The 25,883-nt window shown below is 55.6% G+C and overlaps 5 protein-coding genes across 5 annotated transcripts; 3 read left to right on the top strand and 2 right to left on the bottom strand.

Moving 5' to 3' along the window:
* Positions 1 to 158: 158 nt before the first annotated feature.
* CDEST_03768 (Putative cobW/HypB/UreG, nucleotide-binding domain, Zinc chaperone CobW-like protein) lies at positions 159 to 2,461 on the bottom strand. Its single transcript, XM_062919927.1, has 6 exons — positions 2,178 to 2,461; positions 2,028 to 2,113; positions 1,658 to 1,954; positions 1,358 to 1,568; positions 1,104 to 1,292; positions 159 to 1,038 (listed from the first exon to the last, which is right to left on the bottom strand). The coding sequence occupies exons 1-6, from the start codon at positions 2,358 to 2,360 to the stop codon at positions 265 to 267; spliced, it is 1,740 nt and encodes a 579-aa protein (XP_062775978.1). The 5' UTR covers positions 2,361 to 2,461; the 3' UTR covers positions 159 to 264.
* Positions 2,462 to 5,521: 3,060 nt separating this feature from the next.
* On the top strand, positions 5,522 to 7,393 carry CDEST_03769 (uncharacterized protein; the record flags this gene model as incomplete). Its single annotated transcript, XM_062919928.1, has 3 exons — positions 5,522 to 5,553; positions 5,613 to 6,643; positions 6,696 to 7,393. 3 exons carry the CDS (start codon positions 5,522 to 5,524, stop codon positions 7,391 to 7,393), a joined length of 1,761 nt encoding a protein of 586 aa, XP_062775979.1.
* A 2,635-nt stretch (positions 7,394 to 10,028) lies between these two features.
* CDEST_03770 (Putative rieske [2Fe-2S] iron-sulfur domain, rieske [2Fe-2S] iron-sulfur domain superfamily) lies at positions 10,029 to 10,659 on the bottom strand (the record flags this gene model as incomplete). Its single annotated transcript, XM_062919929.1, has 2 exons — positions 10,029 to 10,292; positions 10,369 to 10,659. 2 exons carry the CDS (start codon positions 10,657 to 10,659, stop codon positions 10,029 to 10,031), a joined length of 555 nt encoding a protein of 184 aa, XP_062775980.1.
* Positions 10,660 to 17,429: 6,770 nt separating this feature from the next.
* CDEST_03771 (Putative RTA-like protein) lies at positions 17,430 to 19,102 on the top strand (the record flags this gene model as incomplete). The annotated part of the gene is made up of 5 exons (XM_062919930.1): positions 17,430 to 17,753; positions 17,842 to 18,253; positions 18,310 to 18,370; positions 18,444 to 18,860; positions 18,922 to 19,102. The coding sequence occupies 5 exons, from the start codon at positions 17,430 to 17,432 to the stop codon at positions 19,100 to 19,102; spliced, it is 1,395 nt and encodes a 464-aa protein (XP_062775981.1).
* Positions 19,103 to 22,368: 3,266 nt separating this feature from the next.
* On the top strand, positions 22,369 to 25,881 carry CDEST_03772 (uncharacterized protein; the record flags this gene model as incomplete). The annotated part of the gene is made up of 4 exons (XM_062919931.1): positions 22,369 to 22,808; positions 22,892 to 23,887; positions 23,951 to 24,153; positions 24,287 to 25,881. The coding sequence occupies 4 exons, from the start codon at positions 22,369 to 22,371 to the stop codon at positions 25,879 to 25,881; spliced, it is 3,234 nt and encodes a 1,077-aa protein (XP_062775982.1).
* Between the last annotated feature and the right edge of the window lie 2 nt (positions 25,882 to 25,883).

Here is a 25,883-nt window from a genome sequence, read left to right on the forward strand (position 1 = left end):
TCGATGACCTGAATTTTGTAACCTGGTTCGCTGAGGAGCTGCTTTTTTTGAGTCAAGAGAAAGTCTGATTCCGAGTTACCAGACTTTTCCATTCCAAATGCTATTTTGCGCTGCAGTACACAGCCTCTACACAGGCATGGAATAAAGAGACTTGGGTGCGAAGCTGGTATGAATCATCCATTCTATGTCGTCGACAGAACAACTTTTTGTTGGCCAAGTCTAGCCTTTTATCTATGCCTCGGAAATCATCCCCATCACCCATGGTCACGCATGGTCATGTCCCTCGTGGTCCCCGTGGTCCTCCTCCGCCCAGTCCGGGAACCCGTCGTCGAACAAGTCTTGCAGCTTGTCCCTCTTCTTCTCGTCATCCCACCTCCTGTTCCGCATCACCTTCCCCCACCGCTTCCACTCCGCGTCGTCGAGCAGACACGCGTCCAGCGCGGCCTCGAGACCCCCGACGTCGAGGTTCTCGCCGATGAAGACCAGCTCCTGCCGGCGGTCGCCCCACTCGCCGCCCTTCTCGACGTCGTGCGCCACCAGCGCGTCCACCTCGGCGTCGCCCGTGAGGTAGTCCTCGGGCGGGAGCGTGCAGAACCACGGACGGCCGCCCGTCATGGTGAGCATCGCGCCGGCCTGCGACCAGTCGCCCGCGCGGTGCGGCCGCGTCGCGAGGAAGAACTCGCCCTTGGACCGGAAGAGGCGGTTGAAGAGCGGGTGGGCTGTCTTGTTGGCGAGGATCACGTCGTTTTCTGGCGGCTCGAGGGGGTCTTCCATGTCGTCGTCCAGCTCCTCTTCTTCGTCTTCGTCGTCCTCTTCTTCCTCGTCGGAGCCGTCGGCGTCGCTCATGTCAGCGTCGTCCTCGTCTTCGTCCATGGCGTCCTCGTCGTCCTCGGGCGCCTCCATCTGCAGGATGAACTTGTCGTAGAGGAGAGACCACAGACGTCGGGGGTGAAAGGGTCGTGTCCTTGTGTAGACGAAGTTGCGCACGTTGTACTCTTCAGTCTCGGGCTTGGGAGTGATGGCCTTACGGCCGTTGACCTGCGAGGACGAACCGTCAGTCACTTGTACTCCGCCAAGGGCTGAACTACTGTCGAAAGACTCACCTCGCGCACCGTCATGGCGTGCAAGTCCTGGAGCCAGCCGACGCCCGACTGCGCGACCTTGAGGTCAAATGTGTTTGTGTTGACAATCTCCTTGACGTCGATCTTGCTGTAGCTGGCCTCGAGGACCTTGGCCCGTGGGTTGAGCTTCTTGATCAGGTCGAGGACGCGGGCGCGGTTGGCTTTTGAGACCTATATGCGATTAGATCAAGTCTCTCGGCTGGCCGCGAAACCATTCTCAGCGCGCGTCAACCCACCATGTCGATCTTGTTGAGGACGATGACATCCGCGAACTCGACCTGGTCGACCATGAGGTCCGACACCGTCCGCTCATCTTCTGGCACGACGTCGTCGCGCCGGGAAGATAGCAGATCGCTCGTGTGGAAGTCGTTGAAGATGGTGAAGGCGTCGATGACGGTGACTGTGGTATCGAGGCGGGCGAACTTGTCGACGCCACCAGCGTCGGCTCTGATGGAAAATCACACCGTTAGCAAAAAAGGCCGATGCGAGAGACGGGGGAGGGGGGGTTTCTTTCGGAGTCGTCCTGGGTTTCTCACAGTCTCTTGAGCAGCTTCATGGTGTTTTCGTCCAGCCCCTCGGGTCCCTCGCCCAGGGCGGCCATCTGCTCGGCCAGCCGGGCGTCGAACGTCTCGGCGACCTGCTCGGGCTCGCTGATGCCGCTGCTCTCGATGATGACGTAGTCGAACTCGTGGAGCTCCGAGAGGTTGACCAGCTCCTCCAGCAGGTCACCGCGGAGGGTGCAGCAGATGCAGCCGTTCTGCAGGGCGATGACCTTTTCTTCCGTCTTGGTCAGCCGGTGGCTCTTCTTGATGAGGGAGGCGTCGACGTTGACACTGTGGATGGCACGCAAGGTTAGCTGTTTTTGAACATGATTTGAAGTCTCTATGGGGGTGATCAACAACATACGCCCCGATATCGTTGACGATGACGGCGATCCGAAGACCGTGGTCGCTCTTGAGAATGTGTTGCAGCAACGTCGTCTTGCCGCTCCCCTGTGCAGATGTGTCAGTCCTGTTGGTTGGTGTCACATTCTTCCCACGTCGTCTGTCTACATACCAGAAACCCGGAGAGGAGGGTCACGGGGAGTGGCTTGGCTTCGGCATCTTTCGTGACGTCGACGCCAGAGTCGCTACGGGTCAGCTTAGGCGGCGCATCGCTGGGCTTTTGGGCGGTGTTCGCCGGGACCACGACGCCTCCCGACTTGGACTTTGCCGAGGATCCTGTGAGTTTCTTGCCCATCTTTGACGAAGTTTATATGTGGGTGTATCTGCTTCCAAAATCGAGGAGTGGTGGTTCGGGGACAAGTTGGGCACGCTCTTGATTCCTCGGCGATTTGGATATTTATACAATGTGTACAGCCTGCCATGAAGCTGCTTCCTTTACTTCGACAGTCTGTCTGCCATCAAGGTGTTCACTTCCACCTGCAACCATCCCGGCCTTTGGATCATCTCATGGCGGTGATGTCTTGCACGACGGGCCATCCGGGTTCTGGTGATGGGCCCCCGGCGATACAACACGGGATTGGCTGGTTGAAGACGGGGCCTGTCATCACCATCGGCCGCCGTGTAATTGGCTGAAATGACCTCAAAACGGGCCCTGCCTCCCGGGAACGCCTCGCCAGATGAGGAAAAGAAGGTTCACCAAGTCATGGAAGAAGTGTCCAGCGTCAAAAAGACCCCTGAGAACCCTGAGGGCCTCTGGGTCCTCTGATTGCCAAATGCCTCTTGACGATTCGTCCGTGAAAATGGCGAGGAATCGATCCTGACGTGGCGAGCAGCAGCTGTGATTGCGTCTCGGTCCAAGGACACTGGATCAGCAGCAGGTGCTGATCTGGTCTGGTGGTGACTGGGCGTCCCCCTGTCAGAATGATGGTAGCCACTCTTTACTCGGTTGTCTTTGCGTGTTGACTCGAGCGTGCTGGGCGTTTCCTATGTTCGTACCCTCCAGTGAGTCGCATCTGCCGTGCGTGACTGAGAATGCTTCAGCTGCTTTTGGATCATCAGAAGCTGAAGTCTCCGTTTTTCGAATTCTCCTGATTTATTCACTCGTTCATCAGAGGACATGGTTGGGGAACTGTTGCTCAAGAAAGCCATGGTCTATAGGTAGCCAGCCTTATGAACGATCTGTGAGACTGCAACTTGCTCGTTACCCAACAAGCGATCCACTCGGTGATTCTTTGAGATAACCATCGACACCCTCGAATCCTTAGTGATAATCACAACAGAGTTTGTGGTTAACGACTGCCCCCCGCCCCCCATTTCCCTGGTCATATCTCGGTATACGATATCTTCGTAATTAGATTCAAGTCTAAGTATTCAGTGGCCAGTAGTCACGTCGGCATACTAAGTCAGGAAGAGTGACCAAGTTTTCAACTGGTCTGTTTTCAATTCCTCAAAACAAAATACACCACCCAGATCCATAGTAAAATATGTGGTTAATGATTGCTGCGATAATCCTGAGTGCACAGAATCGTCGCCATGCATCTCTCAGCAACAACACACTAAGAAAGCGAGGCTTCATTGAGCCCGACAGGAATATGGGGATCGCGACTGGTTCGCCGAGTTTGGGACCTTTTGAGACGGGAACGAGACATGCTGATAAGCTTGGCTTCAAGTTGAAATAGATAACCATTTGCATGATATGGGAAAAGGTGCACACAGGGATCCCGAGATTCAGTTTGTCCATTTTGATGGACCCCCGGGTTTAGAGGCCGTGGATGGGAATCGGCGGTCATGATCTCCATTTACAGATATAAAAAATGCCCAGAGCGGCATGAACACAAATAGTCCGGAGGGCACTGCAGCCGAGAGGTTAGTCGAGCCGGTGGTGGACGCACCGCGCATCAGGCACGCCACGTTTAGGCGGAGGGCATGGCAGGCAAAGACAGCCTTGCCGTATTAATAGACGTTATTAATGGTCCATGTCTCGCAGAATGGCCGCGTGTGAGAAGAAACCAGAACGTCATTATCAGGTGAGGAGCTTGTAAAAAAGATGTGTGCAAGGTGCCCATGCACTTTCGGTTTCATCGCCAACCCCGTGGTGGAACGCGGATGAACCAACACTACCCCGGATACGACCACGCATCACCACGAAGGGGGGCGAATGGCTGATGATGGGGCTAGAGGAAGAGATCCCCGAGTCGAGAGGCGGCTAGTCTTTTTTTTTTTTTGCGCTCCGCGTCGGTAAGAGTTGACGGTATTGATCACGGCAGTTGGAACCAGAGGTTCCCTTGCGGCGATCACGACTTGACCATGGCCGAGCAGATTGAGCGATGAAGTGGACGGCTCCAGTTTGTGTCAAAACCGGCAGTCATGCTCTCGGCTTTCTTTATGCGTGTCCAGGCGATCTAATACGGGGTTGAACGTGGTACTGAACGACGCGGAGAGCATCACAACGATGAGAGAACGGCACAAGAACACTGGCCAGCGCTGGGAGCCAGAAAATACCTACAAAAACCATCTAAAATAAAAGTAATTGTAGACTCGGACAAGGTCTTTGTTTCCAAACGTCTCTTCCGCCTTGGAAGCGACCAAGTGGGGGTCGCGAGTTTCCCTGCGACGGAAAAGAGCCCAAATGTCAGAAACTAACACCCTCTTGTATCTATTCGTGGCCACTCGCTGCCAAAAAAACAACAACAACCAGAGCCAGGTCGCATTTTTGCAGGTTTCAGGGTGTCGAAGAAGCGCCTCCGGGCCAAGCCGCCAAGAAGCGCGTCAAACACGGACGAGGGCTTTGGTGCGGCAATGCGGGTTGACCAGAGTGACAGCGGGCCGGGGTCCGTTTTGAAACCCTCCCTCCGACTTGGGGGGGGCTTCATCCTCTCCCCTATCGACTGCAGCTGAGAGTGCCTCCGGTGGTGCCCTGGAGATGATTTCCGGCTGCTGGAAGGGAACGCCGGTACGTCTCCGGAGCCTGGTACGGTTGGTAGTAGTGTACATAGTACGCTCTGACAGAGTGATCCCCGCATCCAGTTTGCTGATTTTGCGAGCCGTCCGCAAGCTTACTGCAGAGACACGCTCAAACACCCCTTGCTGGTGTGAATTTTGGGACGCGTTTGATGTGGGAGACACACATTGAACATGGGCTTGATTCCGAATCTGTCCATGTGCTAGGCTTGATGATCGACGCGATGAGATTGATAACTGAGAGCGTCTCCCACCCCATGGTTTCCACTGACGGACATTTATTTCCCTTTCTATTCCTGATCCGCTCTCAGTCGAGCATCGAGCGGGCTCTTGTTTCCTTTCTCTCCCATAAGGCGCTGGCGACCTGTTTTTGTTCCTGTTGCTTTCTTCTAGAAACGTAGCTTTGCTGTTTGTTTTCACTTTTTAAACACATCCGGCATCTTAATTCGTCCTTTCCTGCAGACTCATCGGCGGAGGGTGTTGGTCGAAGCCACCATGGAGGGCACCGCTACTTGGTCAAATCTGAGGTATGTGCGGCATCTAGTGACGGTCAAACGCGATTAAACCGTGCTGACAATTTCGGTAGGCAACGTAGAAGAAGACTAGGAGCCAAATTTCCTGGCAGGCCTCGTCACAACCTAGTCCGCAGACAAGAACCGGCACCGCCAGCAGCGCCGCCCGCAGAGGAAGAAGAAGACGGAGAGGCAGACGGAGAACAGGAGGAGGGCGGCGGTGATCAAGAGGAAGAGGAGGAAGAAGAAGAAGAAGAAGAAGAAGGAGAAGAAGCAGAGCCCGCCGGTCAAGAAGAAGAAGAGGAGGAAGAGGAGGAAGAGGAGAAAGAGGACGAGGCCGAAGGTGCCAACGGCCAAGAAGCCGAAAGTGAGTCGGATGCAGAGGGCCCAGCCGGCGCATCCTCCGAAAGCGAGTCCGACGCCGCGCCGCCCGGACAACAAGCAGACTCGAGCGACTCCGAACAAGAGCAGCCGCCCCCGGCCGTCCCCCCGCCACCTCCGGCCGCAACGCCGGCGCCACCTCCGGGCGTGCAACCACCACCGGCCGCCTCTTCACTTCCCCCACCCGCAGCTCAAGGATCTCCGGAACCACAATCACCAGCAGAGCGACCGGCCGCCGTCTTGAATCCCTCCCGCCCGTCAGACTTACCCGCGAGCATCCCTCCGGCAAGAGGGTTCATCACTCTCGTGCCGGGCGCCCCGGCTCCCCTGAACCCCCCGCAGCCGCCTGCTCCTCCGCCTCCTCCCCCTCAAGAAGCACCTGCGAGACAGCCTCAACAACCACCACCTGCTGCAACGCCATCGAATCCTCCCGTCGCCGAACCCCAGAATCCTCCACCCGCCAGCCAGCCTTCAACCCCTCCGCCGCCGCCGACTCCGCCTTCTCCTCCTGCCGAGCAACCTCCGACACCGCCGGCCGCCGAAACCCCTTCGACGAACCTACCGCCCCCGACCGTGGAGAATGCGGGCTCTGGGACCCCTCGGCCTGGACTTCTCCCACCCAACTCACAAGTCGAGGCGACCAACGGCCCAATCTCCGCAACGCCCGCTCCAGCGGAGGGAACAGACCGCGGTTTCGCCATCGGAATAGCATTCACCGTCGTCGGTAAGTCGCTGCATCCTGCCAAGGTCAAAACAATCTAACCAAAAGGGCGCAGCTATTGTCGCGCTCCTCATCGGCGCGACCATCTTTGGCGTCAAGCGCTATAAGAGAAAGAAGAAGGTTGCCGCCGTGGCCACGAACATGGGTCAGAACCCAGACGGCGGCGGCAACGCCTTCTTCCCGCGAGAGTCCGCCATACTTCGACAACCCAAGCGCAACACGCGCGAGGTGGAGCAGGCCATCGTCGCCACCTTCAGACAGACAAAGATCGCGAACCGCACGACAAGGGAGATGGAGGAGCAGATGGTGGCCCAGTTCAGGACAGAGAGGAACACCATGACCTCACAGCCCAACCCGCCTACTGCCGTGGCCGTGGCCGTGGCTGCGGCACCACCGTCCGTTCCCGATGTCGCCGCCGCCGCCGCCGCCGCTGGGAATTTTAACGCGCGGAACATGCAGGCCGAGAGCTTTTACTACGAGAAGTCCATCAACGAGCCCGTCATGCCTGCGCCGCTGCGGATTAGCACGTCGCAGCGCCGGCCGGCGACGCAGTCTACCAGGGCACCCTACCCGGTCTCGACATACGACATGTACCAGGAAGTCGGACAGGGCCCGTACCGGGAGTCTATCAACATCGGGTTCCAGCCGTACAACCCGGACAGCTACTATTTCCCACCGCAGCCGGGCGGGCTGCCGAGGGCGGAGAGGGGCGCAGACGGGCGCTTCGTCCCCGAGATGAGGTATCCGGGATGAGAGCGGAGTCTGAGCCCACCAAGAGAGAAGGGTTCGGGGCGAGGTGATCGGCTTCGCCATTCGGTTCACGAAAAGCCTGCAAACCATCATTGGTGGCGCTCGTTGCTGTGACGAAAACTCGGGCGACATTTGCCCGAGCTGGGATCAACCCTCGACGCACCTCGTGGAGGATGGGATGATGAGCCGTCCGATTTTCCTTTCTCTTCAACACACCAGAGCGAACAAGAGATGACACCTAGCACTCATTTGATACCAGAGACTTTTTCTTTTTCTATGTGAATACCAAGCGAGGAGATTACCCACGGAGGAATTGTGTACAACGCTGTTCAGATAATAACAAACAATAATGATCAACCCAGCCTGATGCCTCATTGTCAAGCCATTGGTCTGAATGTTCATTTTCGAAACCAGAAAGCAAACCAGTAGCCTTCAGATCTTCCAAATCCACACATCTTGCCACCTCAGCTGCCTGGATTGCCGTGGGCTTTTTCGGCCCCCCCTCTGACTGGTTGCCGGCGCGCGGATAGCCTGAAACGATCATCGTGTCGAACCCCTGGCACGACCCCAAAAATAGGTTCGCCAAAAGATCCCGTTCGGGGCTTTGAGATGTAAATAACCGAGGGTTTGGTGAGCCCCTCGACAGCTTGTGGAAGGTTGACGCGGGCCTCTGGCCGCTGGAGACGAGATTTCACTATTGCCGGGTCGCTACCCTGTGATGGATGGCAGTGGCCATGTTGTATCATATCCCACCGATATCGAGCGTTGCCTTGGTGGAGAATCAAGAACGGGTGCCTTCCTGTTGTCATGTGACGGCATCGTGTTCTAGTATAGGATGAGAAGCATCTCTCCCACCCTTGGCTTCTGACACTTTTTCTCTTCAAGAAGCTAGGATTTCCAAGAAGCTAGGATTTCCAAGAGCGACCCATCACTGGTTCCCTTGGTAGTTCCAGCGCCACAGGCTATAGTTCAGAATCAACTCTTAGGCTGTCAGAGTCAGATTCTTGTTCATCTAATGCAGCCGCACAGTGAAGCTGTTCAAGCTGCTATTATCTTGACGTATAACTGTGTCTTTGCCGCTTCTGACCATTCCAGCTTACCACTTAGGAATACGACATCAAGTATTACTATGCGCTTCACCCATCTTTTGCTCACCCACTAGTATCCAATGCCGAAAACCGCAAGGACCTTGACGAAGACGACAAAGATCAGCACTACTGGGTCCTGCCCTCAAACCTTAAGACGCCTGCACTACTTCACTAGGCATTAGAGAAGCTGCGGTCTGCGCTCAAGCTATCCTCCTTCAAAGCCCTCGGCCAAGAGATCAACATCGCCAACTACCGCTACGTCGCCATCGGGTTTATGAGGAAGTTCCTTGGAAGATGACTCCCTTGATCGACAGGCCGGACACACAACAGCAGTGGCCCTGAACTGCTACGCGCGTGAGTTCGTGACAGGCGCAGGCAAGGTTCACGTATACTACGCATTTGCGCATACTAGCGCGCAGTGGCATTGCCTGCTCTGCGTTAGTGCTAATCTTACACCTGATCAAGACATTGAGATGACTGCCCCCAATGACATGATCGCGGATAGCATTGCGGCGCGACGCGACCAGGCCCTCCGACTGCAGAACCTCTCCAGGCCATCATACAGACGGCCAAGCCCAAGTTGCGCCCACACTAAGAGCAAGCCATCTAGTCTGTTGCGTCTGGCAACGGTGACACCATCTACGTCGCTAGTACTGGCACCGGAAAGAGCGTCGCTTTTCTTCTGCCCCCTAAGATGGCCCCTACCGGAACGACGATCCTCGTCATCCCCTTGAAAGCCCTCTAGGCTGAAATAATGGAGAGGTTCCGCCGAAGCCAAGTCACGGCTAGGATCTAGGAATCCGACTGAGAGGATTCTGTGCAGAACACGACGTCGGTCATCATCGTCAGCCCTGAGCGCCTCGGCCACCCCCAGTGGAAGTCCCTCGTGGAAAAGCTTGCCAGCAACTTCAAGCTCGACTTGGTTGTGGTCGACGAGGCGCACCTGGCACTTGCAGCCACTGATAGCATCGCCTCCTCCGCGTCGGTGCCAATCTCACCCCCGACCAAGACGTTGAAATGACGGCACCGGAGGACATGATTGCCGAGAGCATTGCGGCGCGACATGACCAGGCCATCCGACTCCAAAACTTCACCGCTGTAGGCGTCTCTCAAGCAGCCGCCGTCAAGCTTTATTACTCTGTCCACCCTGCATTTAATGGAGTAGGACCCATACTCTATAGCAGTAGTTCTCTCATTCGCCAACATCTGGCAGCAAGATAACTACTCGGTGGCTTAGATGACTGAAAGTCCGAACAGATGCAGACACCGTCCCGAAAGCTGGCCTTCCAAGCCCATCCCACCCCGGTTCACCCCGTTAAGCTCATTTCCCCTAGTTTGGTGGCTTCTCTAACGCTCCTAGAGCCTGGACTTTTCGGAAGCAAGTGGTCTGACCTTCGTGAGAAGTCGACTTCAAGATTCTTGTCGAACTATTTGACCATGATGATTACAGAAGGGTGGGAAACTATTGGCTACCAGCGGGTCAAACATTGGTGTCTATACTGACTTTCCACAGAAGTGATTCAGAGCTTTCTATCCGTTTCCCATCGATTCTAACCTATTTTCTGCTTTCTTCTCACCCACACCTCCTGGTCCGCGTTTGCCGTCGCAGCTTTGGATCCCCCCGTCTCTGCGATGTCCCGCAACTGGACCTCCCAAACACCCAGCTTGTACCTCGCGCGGTCTGCCATCCCAGAGAAGAGGTCAAACGACCACCCATGCTTCGGGCAGGTCAGGCCCGCACTCAAGACCATGCCGAAATCCTCAATGTCGAACGGGGTGCCATGCGATAAAGGATATGAGGAGTGTGGGCATTTCTGACGAGGGTTGGGTCAACATCTGCATGTTCCAAGATTGGCGTTCAAGCTTTCAGCATCGACCGATAAGACTTACATGATCGACGGCGTGAAACTTGCCCTTGTATCTAAAGACAAGAACCTGCTCCTTTAGATCCCCTTCCAGCTCGGCGTAGTTCAGGACGTCGGGGGCCATCAGCACCTCGGTGCTCTGCGTGCTGTCCGACTTGGGCACGTGGAAGACCTTGCACCCCGGCTTCAGGTCCGCATCGCAGAACCGGAGCTCCGAGAGGTTGCCCTCGTCAGCCCCGAGGTCGGGGAACGAGGAGCTGAGGCCGGCGAGGAACCATCCTGCTTCTGACCGAGATCGGGCCCTGAATGAGCTCATCGCCAGAGAGCGTGAGAGGTTGATGGTGAGCGGTAAGCCAGCAACAGGGGTGAGTGGTGGAAACGACCACAAAGTCAACTCGGTAGACTGCTGATGATGATGATGATGTATTTAACGTCCAGAGTAAAAGGGACGTGCCGGGCGGTACCGACATGGTCTATCCTAATCTAAACTATTTTACAGGCTGCCGTCTTCACCTAACGTTCCTGGTCAATGACTCGGGCAGATTTCGGAAAAGAAATTGGTCGCCTCCATCCATTCGCACAGAAGAGAAGCTCCCTGCGTAGTACCTAGCAGAAAATCTATGCTTGCCTTCGCCATACGTCGGCGGAGATGCCGCGGGGTGGCCTTACGGCCACGCTTGCAGAAGTAGAAGTGTACTGGGGTTTTGCGTCTTCCGCAACTGCAGTGAAGTAGTGCGTCTTGGTGGGCAAATCTCTCGTGGTACGCTGCAAAGTCTCCATGATGCGATCTTGCCGCATATAGCCTTCCTAGCAGATGCCGAGGAAGGCGAAGTTCGGGGGGCTTGGGATGAGGACTTATCCCAAGGTCGGCATACTGCCGAGGGCAGATTGACGGCCATCTCCTAGCGAAAGCCTGCAGATCGGCTGCTCTGGACTCCCGCTTCAGGTGCGCCAATGTAGGCTGTGGCTGTGATTCTGGGGTTTGTCTGCAGGCCTCCTTGGCAAGAGCGTCTGCTTCCTCGTTTCCAGCTATTCCCGTGTGTCCAGGGCACCACCAAATGTATACCCTGCCAGGCATCGTCCAGCTTGTCCGTCCTCTCTGTGCCCAAGAGGCGGAGAGCTCACTAAAGGCCCTAAACCTAGCCTGGCTGCTTCCTGGGCTCCGGGTGACGAGTCTGGCTGCGACTGCGAGGTTATCGAGGCAGATGTGAACATTGTCTGCCATCCGCGCCGTGGGAGACCTCATGGCTTCCAGTAGGCCCCGGAAAGCGGCTTGCGCTTCTGCGTCAAAGACCTCCGTCTGGTGGCCGAGCGGCTCTGATCCTCGGAAGATCTGCCGTGTGGCCTGGTACCCAACCCAGCCTGCTCCGGCGGCGGTTCTGCTACCGTCCACCATTAGGGAACCGTCAGTATAGACAACAATGTCCCGCTTTGAGAATGTTCCCAGTCTACCTGTAAAGGCGGTGGCCAGTTCATCCTTGGTCTTCCTTGGTTCATAGCCGACCATGCTCAGGGCTGTGTGCCAGTCGGCTGAGCGCTCCCAAGGCGGTAGCTCTAGCGGGTCGATGTATTCGGCATTTCTCTCGATAAGGCTTGCCATTCGCCGCAGTCTTGAGTCCGGTCCGGGCCTGTCTCCGAGCCTCGTTCGGAGGGGGTGTCGATCGTCAAGGCGATGGATCCTTACAGAGGCTTTATGGAGCTTCGCATCTAGCATCACCTCTGCTGGGGGCAGGGCAGCTTCACGCTGTAGGATCAGTACAGGCGTCGTTCTATACACAGGAAGTGCAGCTCGAATAGCCTTGGCCTGCGTAATATCAAGTTGGTTGAGTAGGCCGTTGACCCCGTTCGAGGCGATGTGCCCATTCTTGATCCGATTCCTGCCCGGCCACCATGCCTCTGATGCATAGTACTGAATGGGCAATACGCAGGAGGCAATAGCACGGCGCAGCAGGTGTGCCGGCGCGCCCCAGGCGGTGTTCCCTAGTCCCCGTAGTCCGTTGACCACTTGGCATGCTTTGGCGCAGTGGCCTTTCACATGGTTCTTGAAAGTGAGTCTCCGGTCGAAGTGGACCCCAAGCCACCGTAGTGAGGCCCCTTGATTGACGGCCTGAACTGTGTGCTGTCTCCCGTCCAACAGTCTGACGGTTATTGGCGGGTTTGTATTTTTTGGTCTCTTGGTGAAGTGGATGAGCTCGGATTTATCGGTGTCGAAAGTGATGCCCTCTAACGCCCCCCATTCTTGGGCTTCTTCCCATTCTTTCGCTAGCAGAGCACAATTGTCCTCTAGTGAGGTTGAGCTTGCCATGATGGCAATGTCGTCGGCGTAGCCAAATCGAGACCGCTTCCTGCCTGGATGAACAGTGCCCAGCTTGAATAAGGGTTCGATGTAAAGCATGAAGAGGATGGGGGACACGGGCGAGCCCTGTGGTAGCCCACACTCAAGGTCGAAGACGTCCCCCATCTCTCCGTCTAGTCTTATTCTTGCTCTTCTCCCGAGGACGAAACTCGAGACCCACCGCACGAGGTTCTCCGGCCATCCTTGGCATCGGAGGCGTCGGATCAGCCTCCCTGGCAGCACAGCGTCGAAGGCCCCTCTGATGTCGAGCGTAAGCATAGAGGTGACAAGACCTCTTTGCCAGGCACACTCGATATCGTGGATGGCCGCGGCGATGAGGTCGCTACACGAGCGGAGGGGGAGGGCCCCGAACTGTTGGTCGTGCAGTACCCGGAACTTGACTGTGATCCAGGCAAGCCTTCTTGCGACAAGTCTCTCCAAGCCTTTTCCGAGCACAGACAACAGCGCGATTGGTCTATACGAGCGCGGGAGCGCCCTGTCTCTCTTGCCCGGCTTAGGCAGGATGACTAGGATAGCTTCTTTGAAACAGGTGGGATGCCAGCCCTCGCATACGCATCCGCTGTAGAGCCGGAAGACGATATCCTCGATAACGGGCCACGCTGTCTTGAGGACGGCCGTTGTGATTCCGTCGGACCCGGGGGTGGTGCTTCTCGCAGAGAAGATTGACGTTTGTACCTCGTCTTTTGTAACATGCGGGAAAGGAAGATTGGCTTCCAGGCGAGGTCCTGGGCTCTCTGCTGGTATGTCCGTGGAGATAGCAGCATTTCTGAGGAGGACGCGGGCGAACAGATCCCGCTTCTCCTTCGGCTGTGAGATGAGCGCGGTTGGATTGCTCCCATCCCGGAGTGGAGGGGTCTGGAAGGATCCCTTAGCCTTCTGCCACCCGACCATTTCAAACACGTCTTTGCCAGTGGAGGCTGCGGCGATCTTTCCTCTCCAGTACGTGTCCTTAGAGCGCCGCAGCTGATGGAGAAAGTCCTGTTTCAGAGCGTCCTCCTCGTTTCGCTCCCATTGACAATCTATTCCCAAGGCGCAGAGTCTTGCCACAGTTGCTCTCTTGGTCGTGTAGGCTCGGTGTTTTCGCCTGCAGTTCTCGTCCCAGTATGGTCTCCCAGGTCCTCTGCCAAGCGCACGCCTTGTAGAAGCCGTAAGCGCTTCTACAAGGCAATCTGTGAGCTGCTGTGCTAGCATGTCCAGAGCCTGTGGGTCTCTTGCGTTGCTTGCAGTATGGCGCATGGGATGTATATTTCGCTGAAGGATGTCGAGGAAGAGCTTCTCGTCCATCGTGTCAAGCCGGAACCTCCCCGGGGTTGGGTCGACCGGATCGGTTAGGGCCAAGGGGACCCGGGTCAGCAGGCTTTCGTGGTCTGACGTTGTGTGTAGGGACGTTTCTATGCTGGTGGATGCCCCGTGGAGGCTGCCGGACGCCCAGCATAGGTCTAACGTGTTGCCGTCCTTATGTGTGGCTTCACCTATCGGCGACAGGAGGACAAGGCCAACGGTTTCTGTCCATTCCACCAGGTCATCAGCGTCCGAGGAGCTGGTCGCCTCGGGTTGCCAGGTCCAATGATGGAGGTTGAAATCCCCCGCGACCAACACACGTTCCTGGTGTCCGGGTTGCCAGGCTGTTATGATATCCCTAATCGCTTGGCCTGGTCGCAGCGAGCCACAAGGGGCGTTGTACACGTTGATGACTGTGAGAACTTTCCGCTTTCCCGCCAGGAGTTGTAGGAAGAGCAGGTCTGTGGATGGGCTGGGCAGCGGGCGTGTTTGTACGCCCCGTAGTCCCGTTCCTCTGCGGAGGTAGGTGAGCACCCTGGGTCTGTCTTCAACCCAGTTGTCCACTGGGGTGAAAATCTCGAAACCCGGGTGGCATCTTGTGAGCCTTCTCTCTTCCGAGCGGATAGCGGGCTCTTGTAGTAGCAGTATGTCGACATGGGCCGCGTAGGCTAGATTCAGTGCCGTTTCGTGTGCGAGTGGTCGTCTGGCCACGTTCGCCTGCATGATCTGCAGGACTTTAGAGGGCCGCATTCTCCTGATGTCCCTCATTAGCTTGGTTGCAGTCCATCTCTTCTCCTCTTTCTCGGGATTGTTGATGCGACTGCTGGGTCGCAAATCTCCATGATCTCTCTCCCTCGGCTCGGATGGCCCGTAGCTGTGCCTTGTTCCTCCTCTGGACTACGCCCCTCACCACTTTTGGTCTGATAGGGCAAGTCACGTCAAAGGCGGCATGGGGCCCGTTACACGACGTACACTTAAAGGGGCAGTCACAGCCATCGTAACCCTCAGTGCCGCCGCAAGGTGCCCGGTGTTGTTCGGTCGTGTGGGAAGGAGAGCTGCACTTGAGGCATCTCTTCCTTCTGGTACACGTTCGTTCGTTGTGAAAGCCGCCGCAGCGGTGGCATTGGGGAGACCTCTTCTCCTTCGGAAACTGCAGGTTGACGAAAACGCTGGCCCCCATCAAACGGAGGCGCCTTGGTAGTTGCCTTACGGCTTCCGCCTTGAACCAGGCTGTCACCGTGCCTAGCCTTTCGGCTTCGTCTTTTCTGGAAAAGTATGCTTTTTCGGGCTTGAGTTTCGTCGTGGCCTGGATCTCTTCAAGGAGCTCCTCGGTCGTGATTTCCAGCTCAGTGTTGGTGAGCAGGCAGTGTCTGGTGTAAGGGACGTTTGCGATATAGGCCCGGATCCAGGTGTCGCGCTGCTCGACCGCCTGTGCCTGGAGAAGGGCAGCAATCTGTTCTCTGTTCTCTAGCAGGACTTTTGCCCCATCTGCTGACGATGGTAGGAGTGCTAATCCTGTCTTGACATGGTCGATCCCCTTGAGGGCTTCTCGGGCTTGGGGACTTAGCTTTTCACGAACGAACGCGTAGATGTCGTAGGCTCTCTCGTTGCGGAGCGGGCTTTCAGGTGGCAGACGTGCGAAGATGCGAAGGTCTTTTGAAGCCGCCCGGTTTGCGGCTTGTTTTGCTGGCGTTGGTTCATGCAGTTTTCTGGTAAGCGGCTGGCTCGCCACCATCGCGTAGGACCGAACTTGGGGCGGCTGGTTCTGGGCTGTGTGTAAGGGATGCCCTTGGAAACTCAGGGCGGATTCGCTGGGTCCTGTGCTAGCAGCATGCATGGACCTTGCTAGACCGCGTTGGTGCCGGTCTGAACGCTGCTTCTCTTCCTGAAGCTCTTTCTCCAAGGATTCGATCTTCATCAAACAGTCTTTCAGGAACTGTGCCCTTTCGGCGTCCCGTCGTAGGAGATCCTGGACGAGGTTTGAGAGCTTGTTGATCTCGTCTTTAAGCTCCGCATTGTCTTGGTAGCTGACTTGCTCAACCACTCTGACCTTTGCGGTCGGTTTCCGGACACGTCCAGACCGTCGAGATGTACTGGCGTCCCCGTGAACGGTAATCGATGGCCCTGCGTCTAGAGAGACGGCCATGATGGTGAAATTCAGCTCGCGTGGGCTGATGGTGAGAAATGATAGTGCGGTGGGCCGGAGCCCTCTATGATCTTAACAGCTACTAACAGTGGATACCTTCACTCGGTAGACTGCCGTGACGAAAAGAGGCCCTTTCACGCTTTTCAATCACGTGGCGAGTCACGTGCACATATTCTCAGTTGAAGGCTTCTACAGAAATCCCCTGAGAAGAGTGTTGTACGCTGGTTGATGGGTAGAATTCGACAAAACTCCATAGAGTTTTTTCTATTTCCTATGATTTTTACAATTTTTATCTCTACGATGAACGTTTCTTGGAAATTGAAAAACCCCTCTTCAACACAATAAACGGAATTGACCACTTTCCAATCACACATGACTATCAGCTGTCAGTTCCAGGTGCCTCCTTGAACCTGGGTCAGTATCAGGATTCAGAACAACGCAAAATTTGCTCAGGAGTCATTCATAATGTTCGTTCCTCGCCGGGCTTGATATCGTCGCCGTGTTCGTGAGCCAACCTTTGTTAACCTTAAAGACTGTTGGTTCTGGAATAGGATGTGGCTCGTCAATCTGTGGACCACACAGATGTGTCCAGATTGAAAAGCACAATTGTAGTTACAGCCATCTAAAGTGCCGTAATCTAGTTTCGGCAAGACTGCACAACTAACTTATCGAATTTGCGCAAAGTAGTCAAGCTTTGTATGTTGATCAGGCCAAGCCAAGCCTTCTTGGGGACAGTGAGCACAAGCATCTTGGCCGCCAAGATGCCAGGTTTCTCGACGGCGCAAAACGAGAGACATGTCTCTACCACCAAGATTCTGCATACTACTCTCATTCGCTGAGGTGCTCTCGGTATCGACCCCGAGGCTTCTGCTGAAGATTATTGGCCGAGCGATCGATATTCGTTCTCGACGGGCGCCAGAAACGCCCTGCTCTCTTTCAAGGACGGAATCCCACGAGGCATGGCTTCGAATGTGACGTGGCCCCGACAACAAAAATCCGACGTTCCAGAAACTCTTGGTATGGACGGAAGTAGCTTGAGATGCCGGGAAGCGTTTCTTTGTGTTGGGGGGGCTGTTACGGTGCTTTCACATGATGGAACCACCTGCGTCGCTTCGTAGTTCCAGCCAAAAACAACATGGTCGAATCCTAGCAGCGGATTCGTCACTTCTCTGAGTCTGCGCTAGATCTCAATCAAACGTGATTAAACTAGGGCCCGAACTGTCGGGACTGTCGATCGGGCCAGCCGTTCAACCACAGATGCCGGACATCAACAGAACCACATGGCGTGGCGGGCGCTTGTCCGATGACGAGACCATCCACAGCCCAACGCGGAATGGTTTACGGCCGCGAAAGGGCCACGCCCATCACTGATGGCTCGATCCACATATTTTGGATCAAAACAAGTGCTATTCCTGAGAGAGATGCCGAGCCTTTCGTTCTTCATGTTGCAATTCGGAGCGTACGACTTACATCCAGACTCGCCTTGGACCAACCCGGAACGTTGCAACTATTGAGTGATGTTCTCCTTGTCTCGAAAACAGACACTATCTCCTCTGCAACTGATTCTGGACGGATCGTATCATGGCTTATCTCCTTCGTTTACGGCCGACGATCGCTTGGCTGGCTGGTTGCCGCATGCGGACCGCCCCCTCCCCCCCCCCCCCCCCCCCCCCCTCCTTTCTCGCCGTTCACGGGAGTCTTTCTACGATTAAAAGACTTCACGGGGCCCCGTATCTCAACGTTTTTGCCCAGAACCACTGACTCCCATCAAAAACCACCTACAAAAAGCTAAAAGCCCATACATCCCGGACACTCTATACGCCATGTCTGCAACCCAGCTGCCGAACGGGTACAAGTCTTTCGGCCCGAAGGCCAACTGCACCCTCGAGGTGTGCCCGCTGGAGGCCAGTCTCCTGCGCTACCAGCCCTCGATCCCGGTCAATGGAACCTTCATCGGCCTCTTCGCTTTGGCGATGATCATCCACACCTTTCAGGGACTGCGGTCGAGGAACTGGGGGTTCATGGCGAGCATGCTAGGCGGCTGCCTCTTGGAAATCATTGGCTATGTCGGGAGACTTATCTTGCACGACAACCCGTTTTCGTTTGGAGGTTTCCTGCTACAAATCAGTAAGCCGGTTTTCGGACTCAACATCTTGAATCCCTCCGTCTAACCCTCCTTCCAGTCTGCATTGCCGTCGCCCCGGTCTTTTTCTGCGCGGCTATTTACGTCACGCTGTCCAAGGTGTAAGTCTGATGTTGGGTTACGCTCCCATTGTCCAAGTTTGGGGTTCATGGACTAAATCTTCTGGCATAACAGGATCATCAATGTCGACCGCTCGATCTCCCGGTTCCACCCTAGCCTGTTCTACCACATCTTCATCCCATGCGACATCGTCTCCCTTGTTCTTCAGGCGACAGGCGGAGCGCTATCCACCGTCGGGAACAACAAGGCGCAGGTGCAGAAAGGCGTAAATGTTTCGTTGGCCGGTCTCATTTTCCAGGTCGTGTGCCTGGTGGCCTTCTGTGCCCTGTTTGCAGACTACTTGATCACATGCGCGCGGAAACCCGAAGCCCGGCAGCGGATGACGAAACGCATGCAGACGTTCGTTGCGTTTCTGTTCCTCTCCTCACTCCTGATTCTCGTTCGCTGCTCGTATCGCATCGAGGAGTTGAAAGAGGGCTACTTCAGCGAGATGTTCCGCAACGAACCGCTGTTTATCGGTCTCGAGTCCTCGTACGTTACCGCCCGTGAGCTTGGGTAGTGTGCCAAGGGTCAACACTAACATTCAATGCAGGGTCATGGTTGTTGCGGTATTCTGTCTAGTCATCGGAAATCCTGCCATTGGTTTCAGCCGGAGAGGGAACGCCGAATCGGCTACGGAGGGAACGTTCGAACACCTTCGTTCTCGACAGGATAGCATACCAATGGCATCAGTGGACAGGAAAGGGTCATTGGCCGGTCCAAGTAGCGTGTGATCGCGGGGCGGTGAAGCATTGTTTAGCCTAGACGTCTGTCTTTTCAACTTGGTGCATTGCTTTTATCTTCTCATCTGTAGCGTTCAAACATTTACGTTACGCATCTCTTAAATAGAGATGGTAGCTAAGAGTCCAGTAATATGATTAATGAGATTCACATCTGAACAACTAACGCCGTCGTTTGGCAAAGTAGCGACTTCAGATGCTTGAATTATAGCGATGGAACATCTTTCTCGCAATGGGAGGCGTTTTTGCGTGCACATCGATAAGTCCCAAAAATAAGTTTCGCCTGGAGAAAAAGACGGTAAAGACCAGGATCATATCACAATTTAAGCATGGATTGAAAACAGCAGTGAACCAATACACTCTCAGATGATCTGTTGAGACTTCTTGTTCCTACTTCTCAGTGGTGACCATGCACCGATACCGTTCCAATCCATCACCCGGCCACCTAAGCAATAGCCTCTGCCCACCATGAGTTGTTGGCCCCTAAAGAATATTGTCTCGGCACTCTTGTCTAAGCAGTGGCCTGGCTTCTATCCATAGTTTCCTCGGTGACCCAGGCGGCGTGAGTTGAAGGTGACTGAAATGTTGCTCATGGACCCATAGATGATGGTTCTTGGTAGCTCTCGACCATAAAGGTGCATTGGGATTGTGAGTTGGAATGCTGCTTGGCCAACCTGGCCACTATCGAGTCCACCCGTCGCACCATGTATCGGTTCTATCCCTGTGGAAGGGGCTGAAATCAATACTGTCGTTGATTATATGCGATGAAGTCGTTGGCAAAACGGGCCAGTCGCATCGGGAGGCTGACCGGCTGAGCTGCCTCGGAGGCAGGATCGTTGGTGGTCCGGTAAGACTCTGCCGCTTGTGTATCCGTGGCTTTGGATGGTTGATTGGCCTCCTCATCTTGAGCCACTGCACCATTGCAAAGCTTGAAACATCTAGCAAGGCCCCAGATGATGCAGCCCGCCACAGAGAGACAGCCTAGGCCAAGCACGCAGCCCAGGACGACATCGAGACCCGTGTTGCTTTGGTCACCCATGGTGAAGAGGGGAATTTATGTATCAGTCGACCCGTAGGTTGATTCGGTGCTTATTTCGTTTTGACTCAGTGTTGCAAGAGGGACGATTGGTTCGGGCGCGAGGTGAGGACAACTCTGTGAAGATTGGATGCCAGGATGCGGTGATCAATACGCTCTCGAGTTTAGAAGATTGCGTTTTCCAGTCGTATTGTACTCCTCATAATGGTATCGGAGACACACTCGCTGTGTTCTGTTCAATTGGTCAAGCAGTACCGCCATCCCGTTTCCATCTTGATAGCCATCACCGGCTTCGTTGATGCCAACCGGAGATGGCATCTTTAACTCTGGCAAGAAGGCTATCCTGAGGGAATAAATGGCAAAGGATAAGTTTACGTCTCAATTTGGTCCCTGGGGAACGTCCCATGCCAAAGGCGTCCCCAAAACCAGCCAGAACCAGGAAAAGAGCTGAAAAGTAACGTAGGTGGGTCATAATACAATTTGGTTATGGCTGGTGAGAATAAACCCTCGATCAACTCGCCCCGACAACCCCCCCCTCCCCCAAACTACCCAAACCAACACTCAAGCCATGTGTCAAAAGAACAACCGCATCCCAGTGAAGCATTCGTTTCCTGATACAACTCAGACCTAACTCGATTCACTTCCGATTCTTCATTTAGCCTGTCGGAAGTCAGTCCTGTGTTGCAACGACTAGATGACTTGCCAAGCGAGATCTTACATCGATTCTAGTCTCTCAGAATCCAACTCTGGCTGTCCCGTCTCCAGAACCGCAGTCCTCAAAGATTCGGAGACGAGGAGAGGGAGCCATATAATTTCTCTGATAGCCAAAGCCTTATATCTCGTAGCACTGGGCTCACAGCGTAGTAGCCGACGGCGGCGACCAAAAGCCATGAGGCGAGGGCGAGAGCCGAGGCCAGAATGCCTATGACGATTTTGAGCATGATTGGAAGAGGGCTTGATCTTTTTGCAGCTGATTCTTTGATCAATGTGATAGTGGTCCAGTTTTACGACTTTTTTGACATGTGCGATTTCCTCGTGTGGGCTGGGTGACGTGTTTCTCGACGTCGCTGGAGACCCTTTGCCTCGTTTGCATTTGTCATGAGTGATGTGTCGTCAAAAGATCTGGTCGAAATGCACGGGTTAGACACTTAGAGAGACACAATGATATATGTGGAAATGGGAAGAAAGCTCATTGACGAATGAGTTGAAGTCTTCGGAGATGATATTAACTCGGCGGTGGCGCCGTCTGATCGGTAACCACCGGCCCCAGTTCCATGGTACGACGACGACAAGGGCCACCGACCTTGATGAGTGGGACGTGAAGAGGAAAATTCGGCCGCTATCATGTTGGACCATGTCTGTTATTGCCCCTTTGATGTACGTGTTCATCGTTGAAATATCAGGTGGCAGCACAACACTGAGACACTGTGTCATACTTCTCTTCTATACCACGTTTGCGTTCATGAGTCAACCATAGTGAGCACCCTGCCAGACACGAAGCGAATCCCGTCTATCAACATGTCTTTTGTGTTCTTGCAATGCTGCAGGCGCTTGATACTTGTACCATTGGGATCGTGGCCTCCTGGGTGCTTGAGACGGTCGAGTTGCGTGGTGAGTTGGTTCACGTCGTGCTCGAAGACTCAATCACGTTGTCTCTTCTAAGACAATGTAAGAGCTGGTAAGAACATTGACTGCTGGGTGGGATTTCCGGCGACTTGCCGTCCCATTTTGCTTTGTGTAGGCAGCGAGCGATCCCTCGATCAACAATGCAGGCGCGCGCCAATACCGACAAACGACGGGCTTCGACAAGGATCACCAACTTCGCAGCAGCTGATTTGTCGCCTTCTCGGGCAACAGGAGGATTGCCTAGTCAGCGCGGCATTTTCACGCATGCAGGCTGTGCCACTTATGGTTACGCCGTGGCTGTCAGTTCACCAATCTGGGCCCAGATTATCACATCCGTCAGCCTGATTTCCCAAGGAGGGGGCGGGGGGCGGAGAGGATGATTATCTTGGGGGGCCTTTGCTCCCAACGGTGTGTCCATGCCATAGCCTCTTCACGTCCCGACGACGCAGTTAACCTCCGTATCACACACTGCTACCTTCCCACTGCCCAGGGGCTGTCTCTCAGTCTAGGGACAAGACCCAGGCGCACCCCGACATTGCCAAACAGCCCTAGTTCTCTCCGGTCGTTCATAATCCCACGTCCTTATCGCTACGACATCATGGCAGAGCTTCTGGGGACCGTCGTCGGCGTGGTGTCGCTTGGGCTGCAGGTCTGCTCCGGTCTCAACACATACCTCGACGGGGTCCAGGGCCACAGGGAAGAGACGGAGTCAACCAGACGCCACTGCAACTACATGGAAGCCCTCGTGAAGCAGATCGAAGATGCCCAACAGCACAACTCGGCGTCCTTCAGCAGCGGCGGCTCTCCGTCGCTGCATCCCGTCTTGACCGGGGCCCAGACGGAGTTGTCCTCGCTGCGCGACTATCTGAACAAGGTCTGCGCCGAAGCCACGACGCCCCAAACGACCATCGCGCAGAAGATAGAGGGCCAGAAGAGAAAGCTCCTCTACCCTTTCCGTCGAGATCACTTGAATCGTCTCGGGGAGCGCCTCGCGACCGCCAACACGGCCCTCCAGACGGCCCTCGACCTCGTTCAGATGTACCACCACCCTCCCCCGTCCCCCCCTTCACTCTTCTTTCAGAATTTACCTTTGATTTCCAGTCTAACTTTTGAAACAAAAGCGAGATTTCTCGCGAAGCCAGTCGAGATCTAAAGGGGCTGGACACCACCCTGGGCTCCCTGACGCACGATGTCGCCGCGCTGGGCCTGGGCATACAGAACTCTTTCCAGGCATCCCACCGGGTCTCCGAGGAGATAATGCTCAGCATCCAGAGCCAGGCGGCCGAGACCTCCCTGCTACTGTCGTCGAGCCGGGTAACCGGCGCTGCCCTCAGAGAGGACGTCGCTGAGCTCAAGACGATGCTGGCCGCCATCATGTCCCCCGACGTCCGTGAGGTTTGCCAGCGAATGCGCTCGAAGCCGGACGCAATGCGGATGATATGCGATCTTGCGGCAGCCGAACCGGGGCCCGACCCAAGAGAGGATGCTCACCAGTATTCTTCACTCCAACTCCGATCCGGCAAGACGCACCTCGACGTCCAGTGCCGGTGCAAGCCACGCAGGGTCCAGACGAGGAGGAAGCGCCAGGCCGGACCTTTCTTCCTCGTCTTCGAGGCCGTCGCCGAGAACAACCACGCGTGCGGCTGCCCGCTCGCCGGCCTCGTCGACACGGATACCACCTGGTCCGCGGGAATCTCCCTCCAAGTCTTACGCGGTCTTGTCTCCGTCGCCGTCGCGACGACGCTCTCGTCCGCCCGCGGCGCCGGCGGCTTCAGCATCTCCCCTGTCTTCAGGTATGCCCCGGTCCGCGACAACAGCCCGGCTTTCGAGGTCGTATCTCTCTTGCTGCATGCCTCGGAGATTGTCTCGTACGGCGTGCTCAGCCGCGGCGCGTACAGTGATCTGGCTCGCCGGGGGGTCAGGACGCTGCAGGTCATCTTTCGGACCAAGAGGGCGTCGCCGTTCGATCTCAACGTGAGAGGGCGTAACCTTCTGCACCACGCGACCTTGATGATGATCAGGCAAGCAGGCAAGAAGACGTTCACGAAAGAGACGCTCGCGCTGCTGGAGTTCCTCGTTGCTGTGGGAGTGCCGCGGGACAGCGCCGACCCGGAGAGGTAAGAGAGAAAATACATTTCCGAGACGAGTAGATCAACATTGATTTTGTTTCCCTTCAACAGTTTGCCTCTCCACTGCTTCCTCCGCTTTCCGACATGGGTTGCAATCGATTCCGTGCTCGTAAACGTCTTTGACCTCGTGTACCCCGACAACATGGACTCCAACTTTTTCGAGTTGGGACCGTCTCTGATGCTGCGAGAATGGGGGATTTTCACGATGGAGCACCATCAGCGGCTGGTCACGCAGTCGAAAAAGATGCCCGAGTGTAAGGCCCTCCTCCTCCTCCTCCTCCTCTTCTTCTTCTTTCTTCTCCTCCTCGTACTGGAAATTCTTTCTCGCCTCTTGGTTGCTCTTGTATGAATGAGGGAGTGAGATCCACAGTAGTGACATCAAGCCAGTGTACGAAGACCATCCCGCAAAGGCCGTCTTCATGCGGAACCATGCCGCCTTATCTCGGATCCTGGATGCGGATCCCCTGAGGCTGGATCTATCCGCCACAGACGCTCTCAACCAGCCTGTCCTCTACCATCTCATATGCTGGCCACAAGGCCTGAGGACGATGCTCGACCGGCTCGGCACGTCCGTCATACACCAGCATGACCGCCACCACGAGTCTGCGCTGATGTATGCACTCTACCGGAAATGCTCAGTCTGTGTCGTGACACACCCTATCCAAGACCCGGGCTTAGATGACAGGACATGTTCATGTATAGAGGTCGTCAAGCTGCTTCTCGCCGTAGACTGCCTCATCACGACCTTACAAAAGCCCTTTTGGATCCGGGCTCTCGCCGCGGCGTCCGACAGAGCGAAGCATCTGGTTGTCGACGACCTCGTTATCCGACGGCAAAGGCTAAAAGAAGCGGCCCTCGCTCGCCTCAGCCCCGAACACATCGACCGCATGAACCTGAACGGCCCTTCCGTCCTCAACAGGCACACCAACGAGGTCTTGGACCTCCTCGAGAACGACGGGCACAACGTTCCCTTTGGACTCAACACAAGAACGTATGAATACCACGAGACCATATACCACCCCATCGCCTGCTTACGCGACGAGTCGTCTGTGGTGCCCTTGGCGGACGCCTTCTATTCGAGAGGTTTCCACGAGGTCGACGCGCCCAACGCCCAAGGCTTCACCCCCCTCATGTGGACTTGGAGCACCGGCTTCGCCCTCTGGCTAGTACAACACCGAGTGAGCCTTACGTCCCTGGTCCCGGAAACCGTTAGAGGGTACACAGCGACGCACAAAGTACTCTCCTTAGCGGGAAACCGCCTCCAGCAGCATCAGCACGAAATCCACTCGCAGATCATGGCCGGGACACGGTCAGCTATCGGCGAGGCGCCGTACCTCGACGCCTGCCGGTGTCGGTGCTCGCTCCGCGGGTGCCATCCCTATAGCATGCTCCTGAAAGAAACTCAACGGTCGACGCTGCCGAGTTTTCAGTCGGGAGACATGGGCACTGTAATCAATGCACTGGACCAGTTCCTCGTCAACATGACCGTGTCTCTCACCGCACTCGAGGGGGGTGATCGGGGTATTATCCCGCGAGATCTGGTGTCTACATGGCTCCGCGGAAGCACCTTTGCCGTGCTCCCCCTGCGGCATACCTGCTGCGACGAGGGGCGGGCGAGACACGACGAAGAAGAGGTTGAGGAGATTCTCGAGGAAGACGCTGTTGAGCTGCGGCGTCTCGAGACGTTGCTTGTCGAGTTCGAGAAAGCGGTCGACGACTCAGGGTCTTCCTTGACCGAGTTCATGCAGACGTACTGGAAGGACAAGATGGCCAGCGTGCTGCGCGATATCAACCGGCAGAGTCTGACCGAGAGGGATGTCGAGGGTGCAAGGAGTCTCGGTGTGTACCTCCGGGTAGACGGATGCGAGGAAAAAAGTGAAAGCGAGGATGCTGACTCCAGGAGCTATGATGGGAGCGATGACGAGAGGGCGGCCATGTGGGTGAGATATTACAACGACAAGCTTGACTTGTTGATTCGATAGAT

The sequence above is a fragment of the Colletotrichum destructivum genome, chromosome 2 (genome assembly GCF_034447905.1).
Source record: "Colletotrichum destructivum chromosome 2, complete sequence".
In the NCBI taxonomy this organism is placed as follows: domain Eukaryota; kingdom Fungi; phylum Ascomycota; class Sordariomycetes; order Glomerellales; family Glomerellaceae; genus Colletotrichum; species Colletotrichum destructivum.

Bases quoted from the DNA above. Each gene is read 5' to 3' on its own strand.
- CDEST_03768 (XM_062919927.1), bottom strand. From the start codon at position 2,360: ATGGGCAAGAAACTCACAGGATCCTCGGCAAAGTCCAAGTCGGGAGGC. The intron at 1,955-2,027 runs GTATGTTGTTGA...TGCCATCCACAG, and splicing joins ATCGTCAACGATATCGGGGC to TGTCAACGTCGACGCCTCCC. The intron at 1,569-1,657 runs GTGAGAAACCCA...ATTTTCCATCAG, and splicing joins ATGAAGCTGCTCAAGAGACT to AGCCGACGCTGGTGGCGTCG.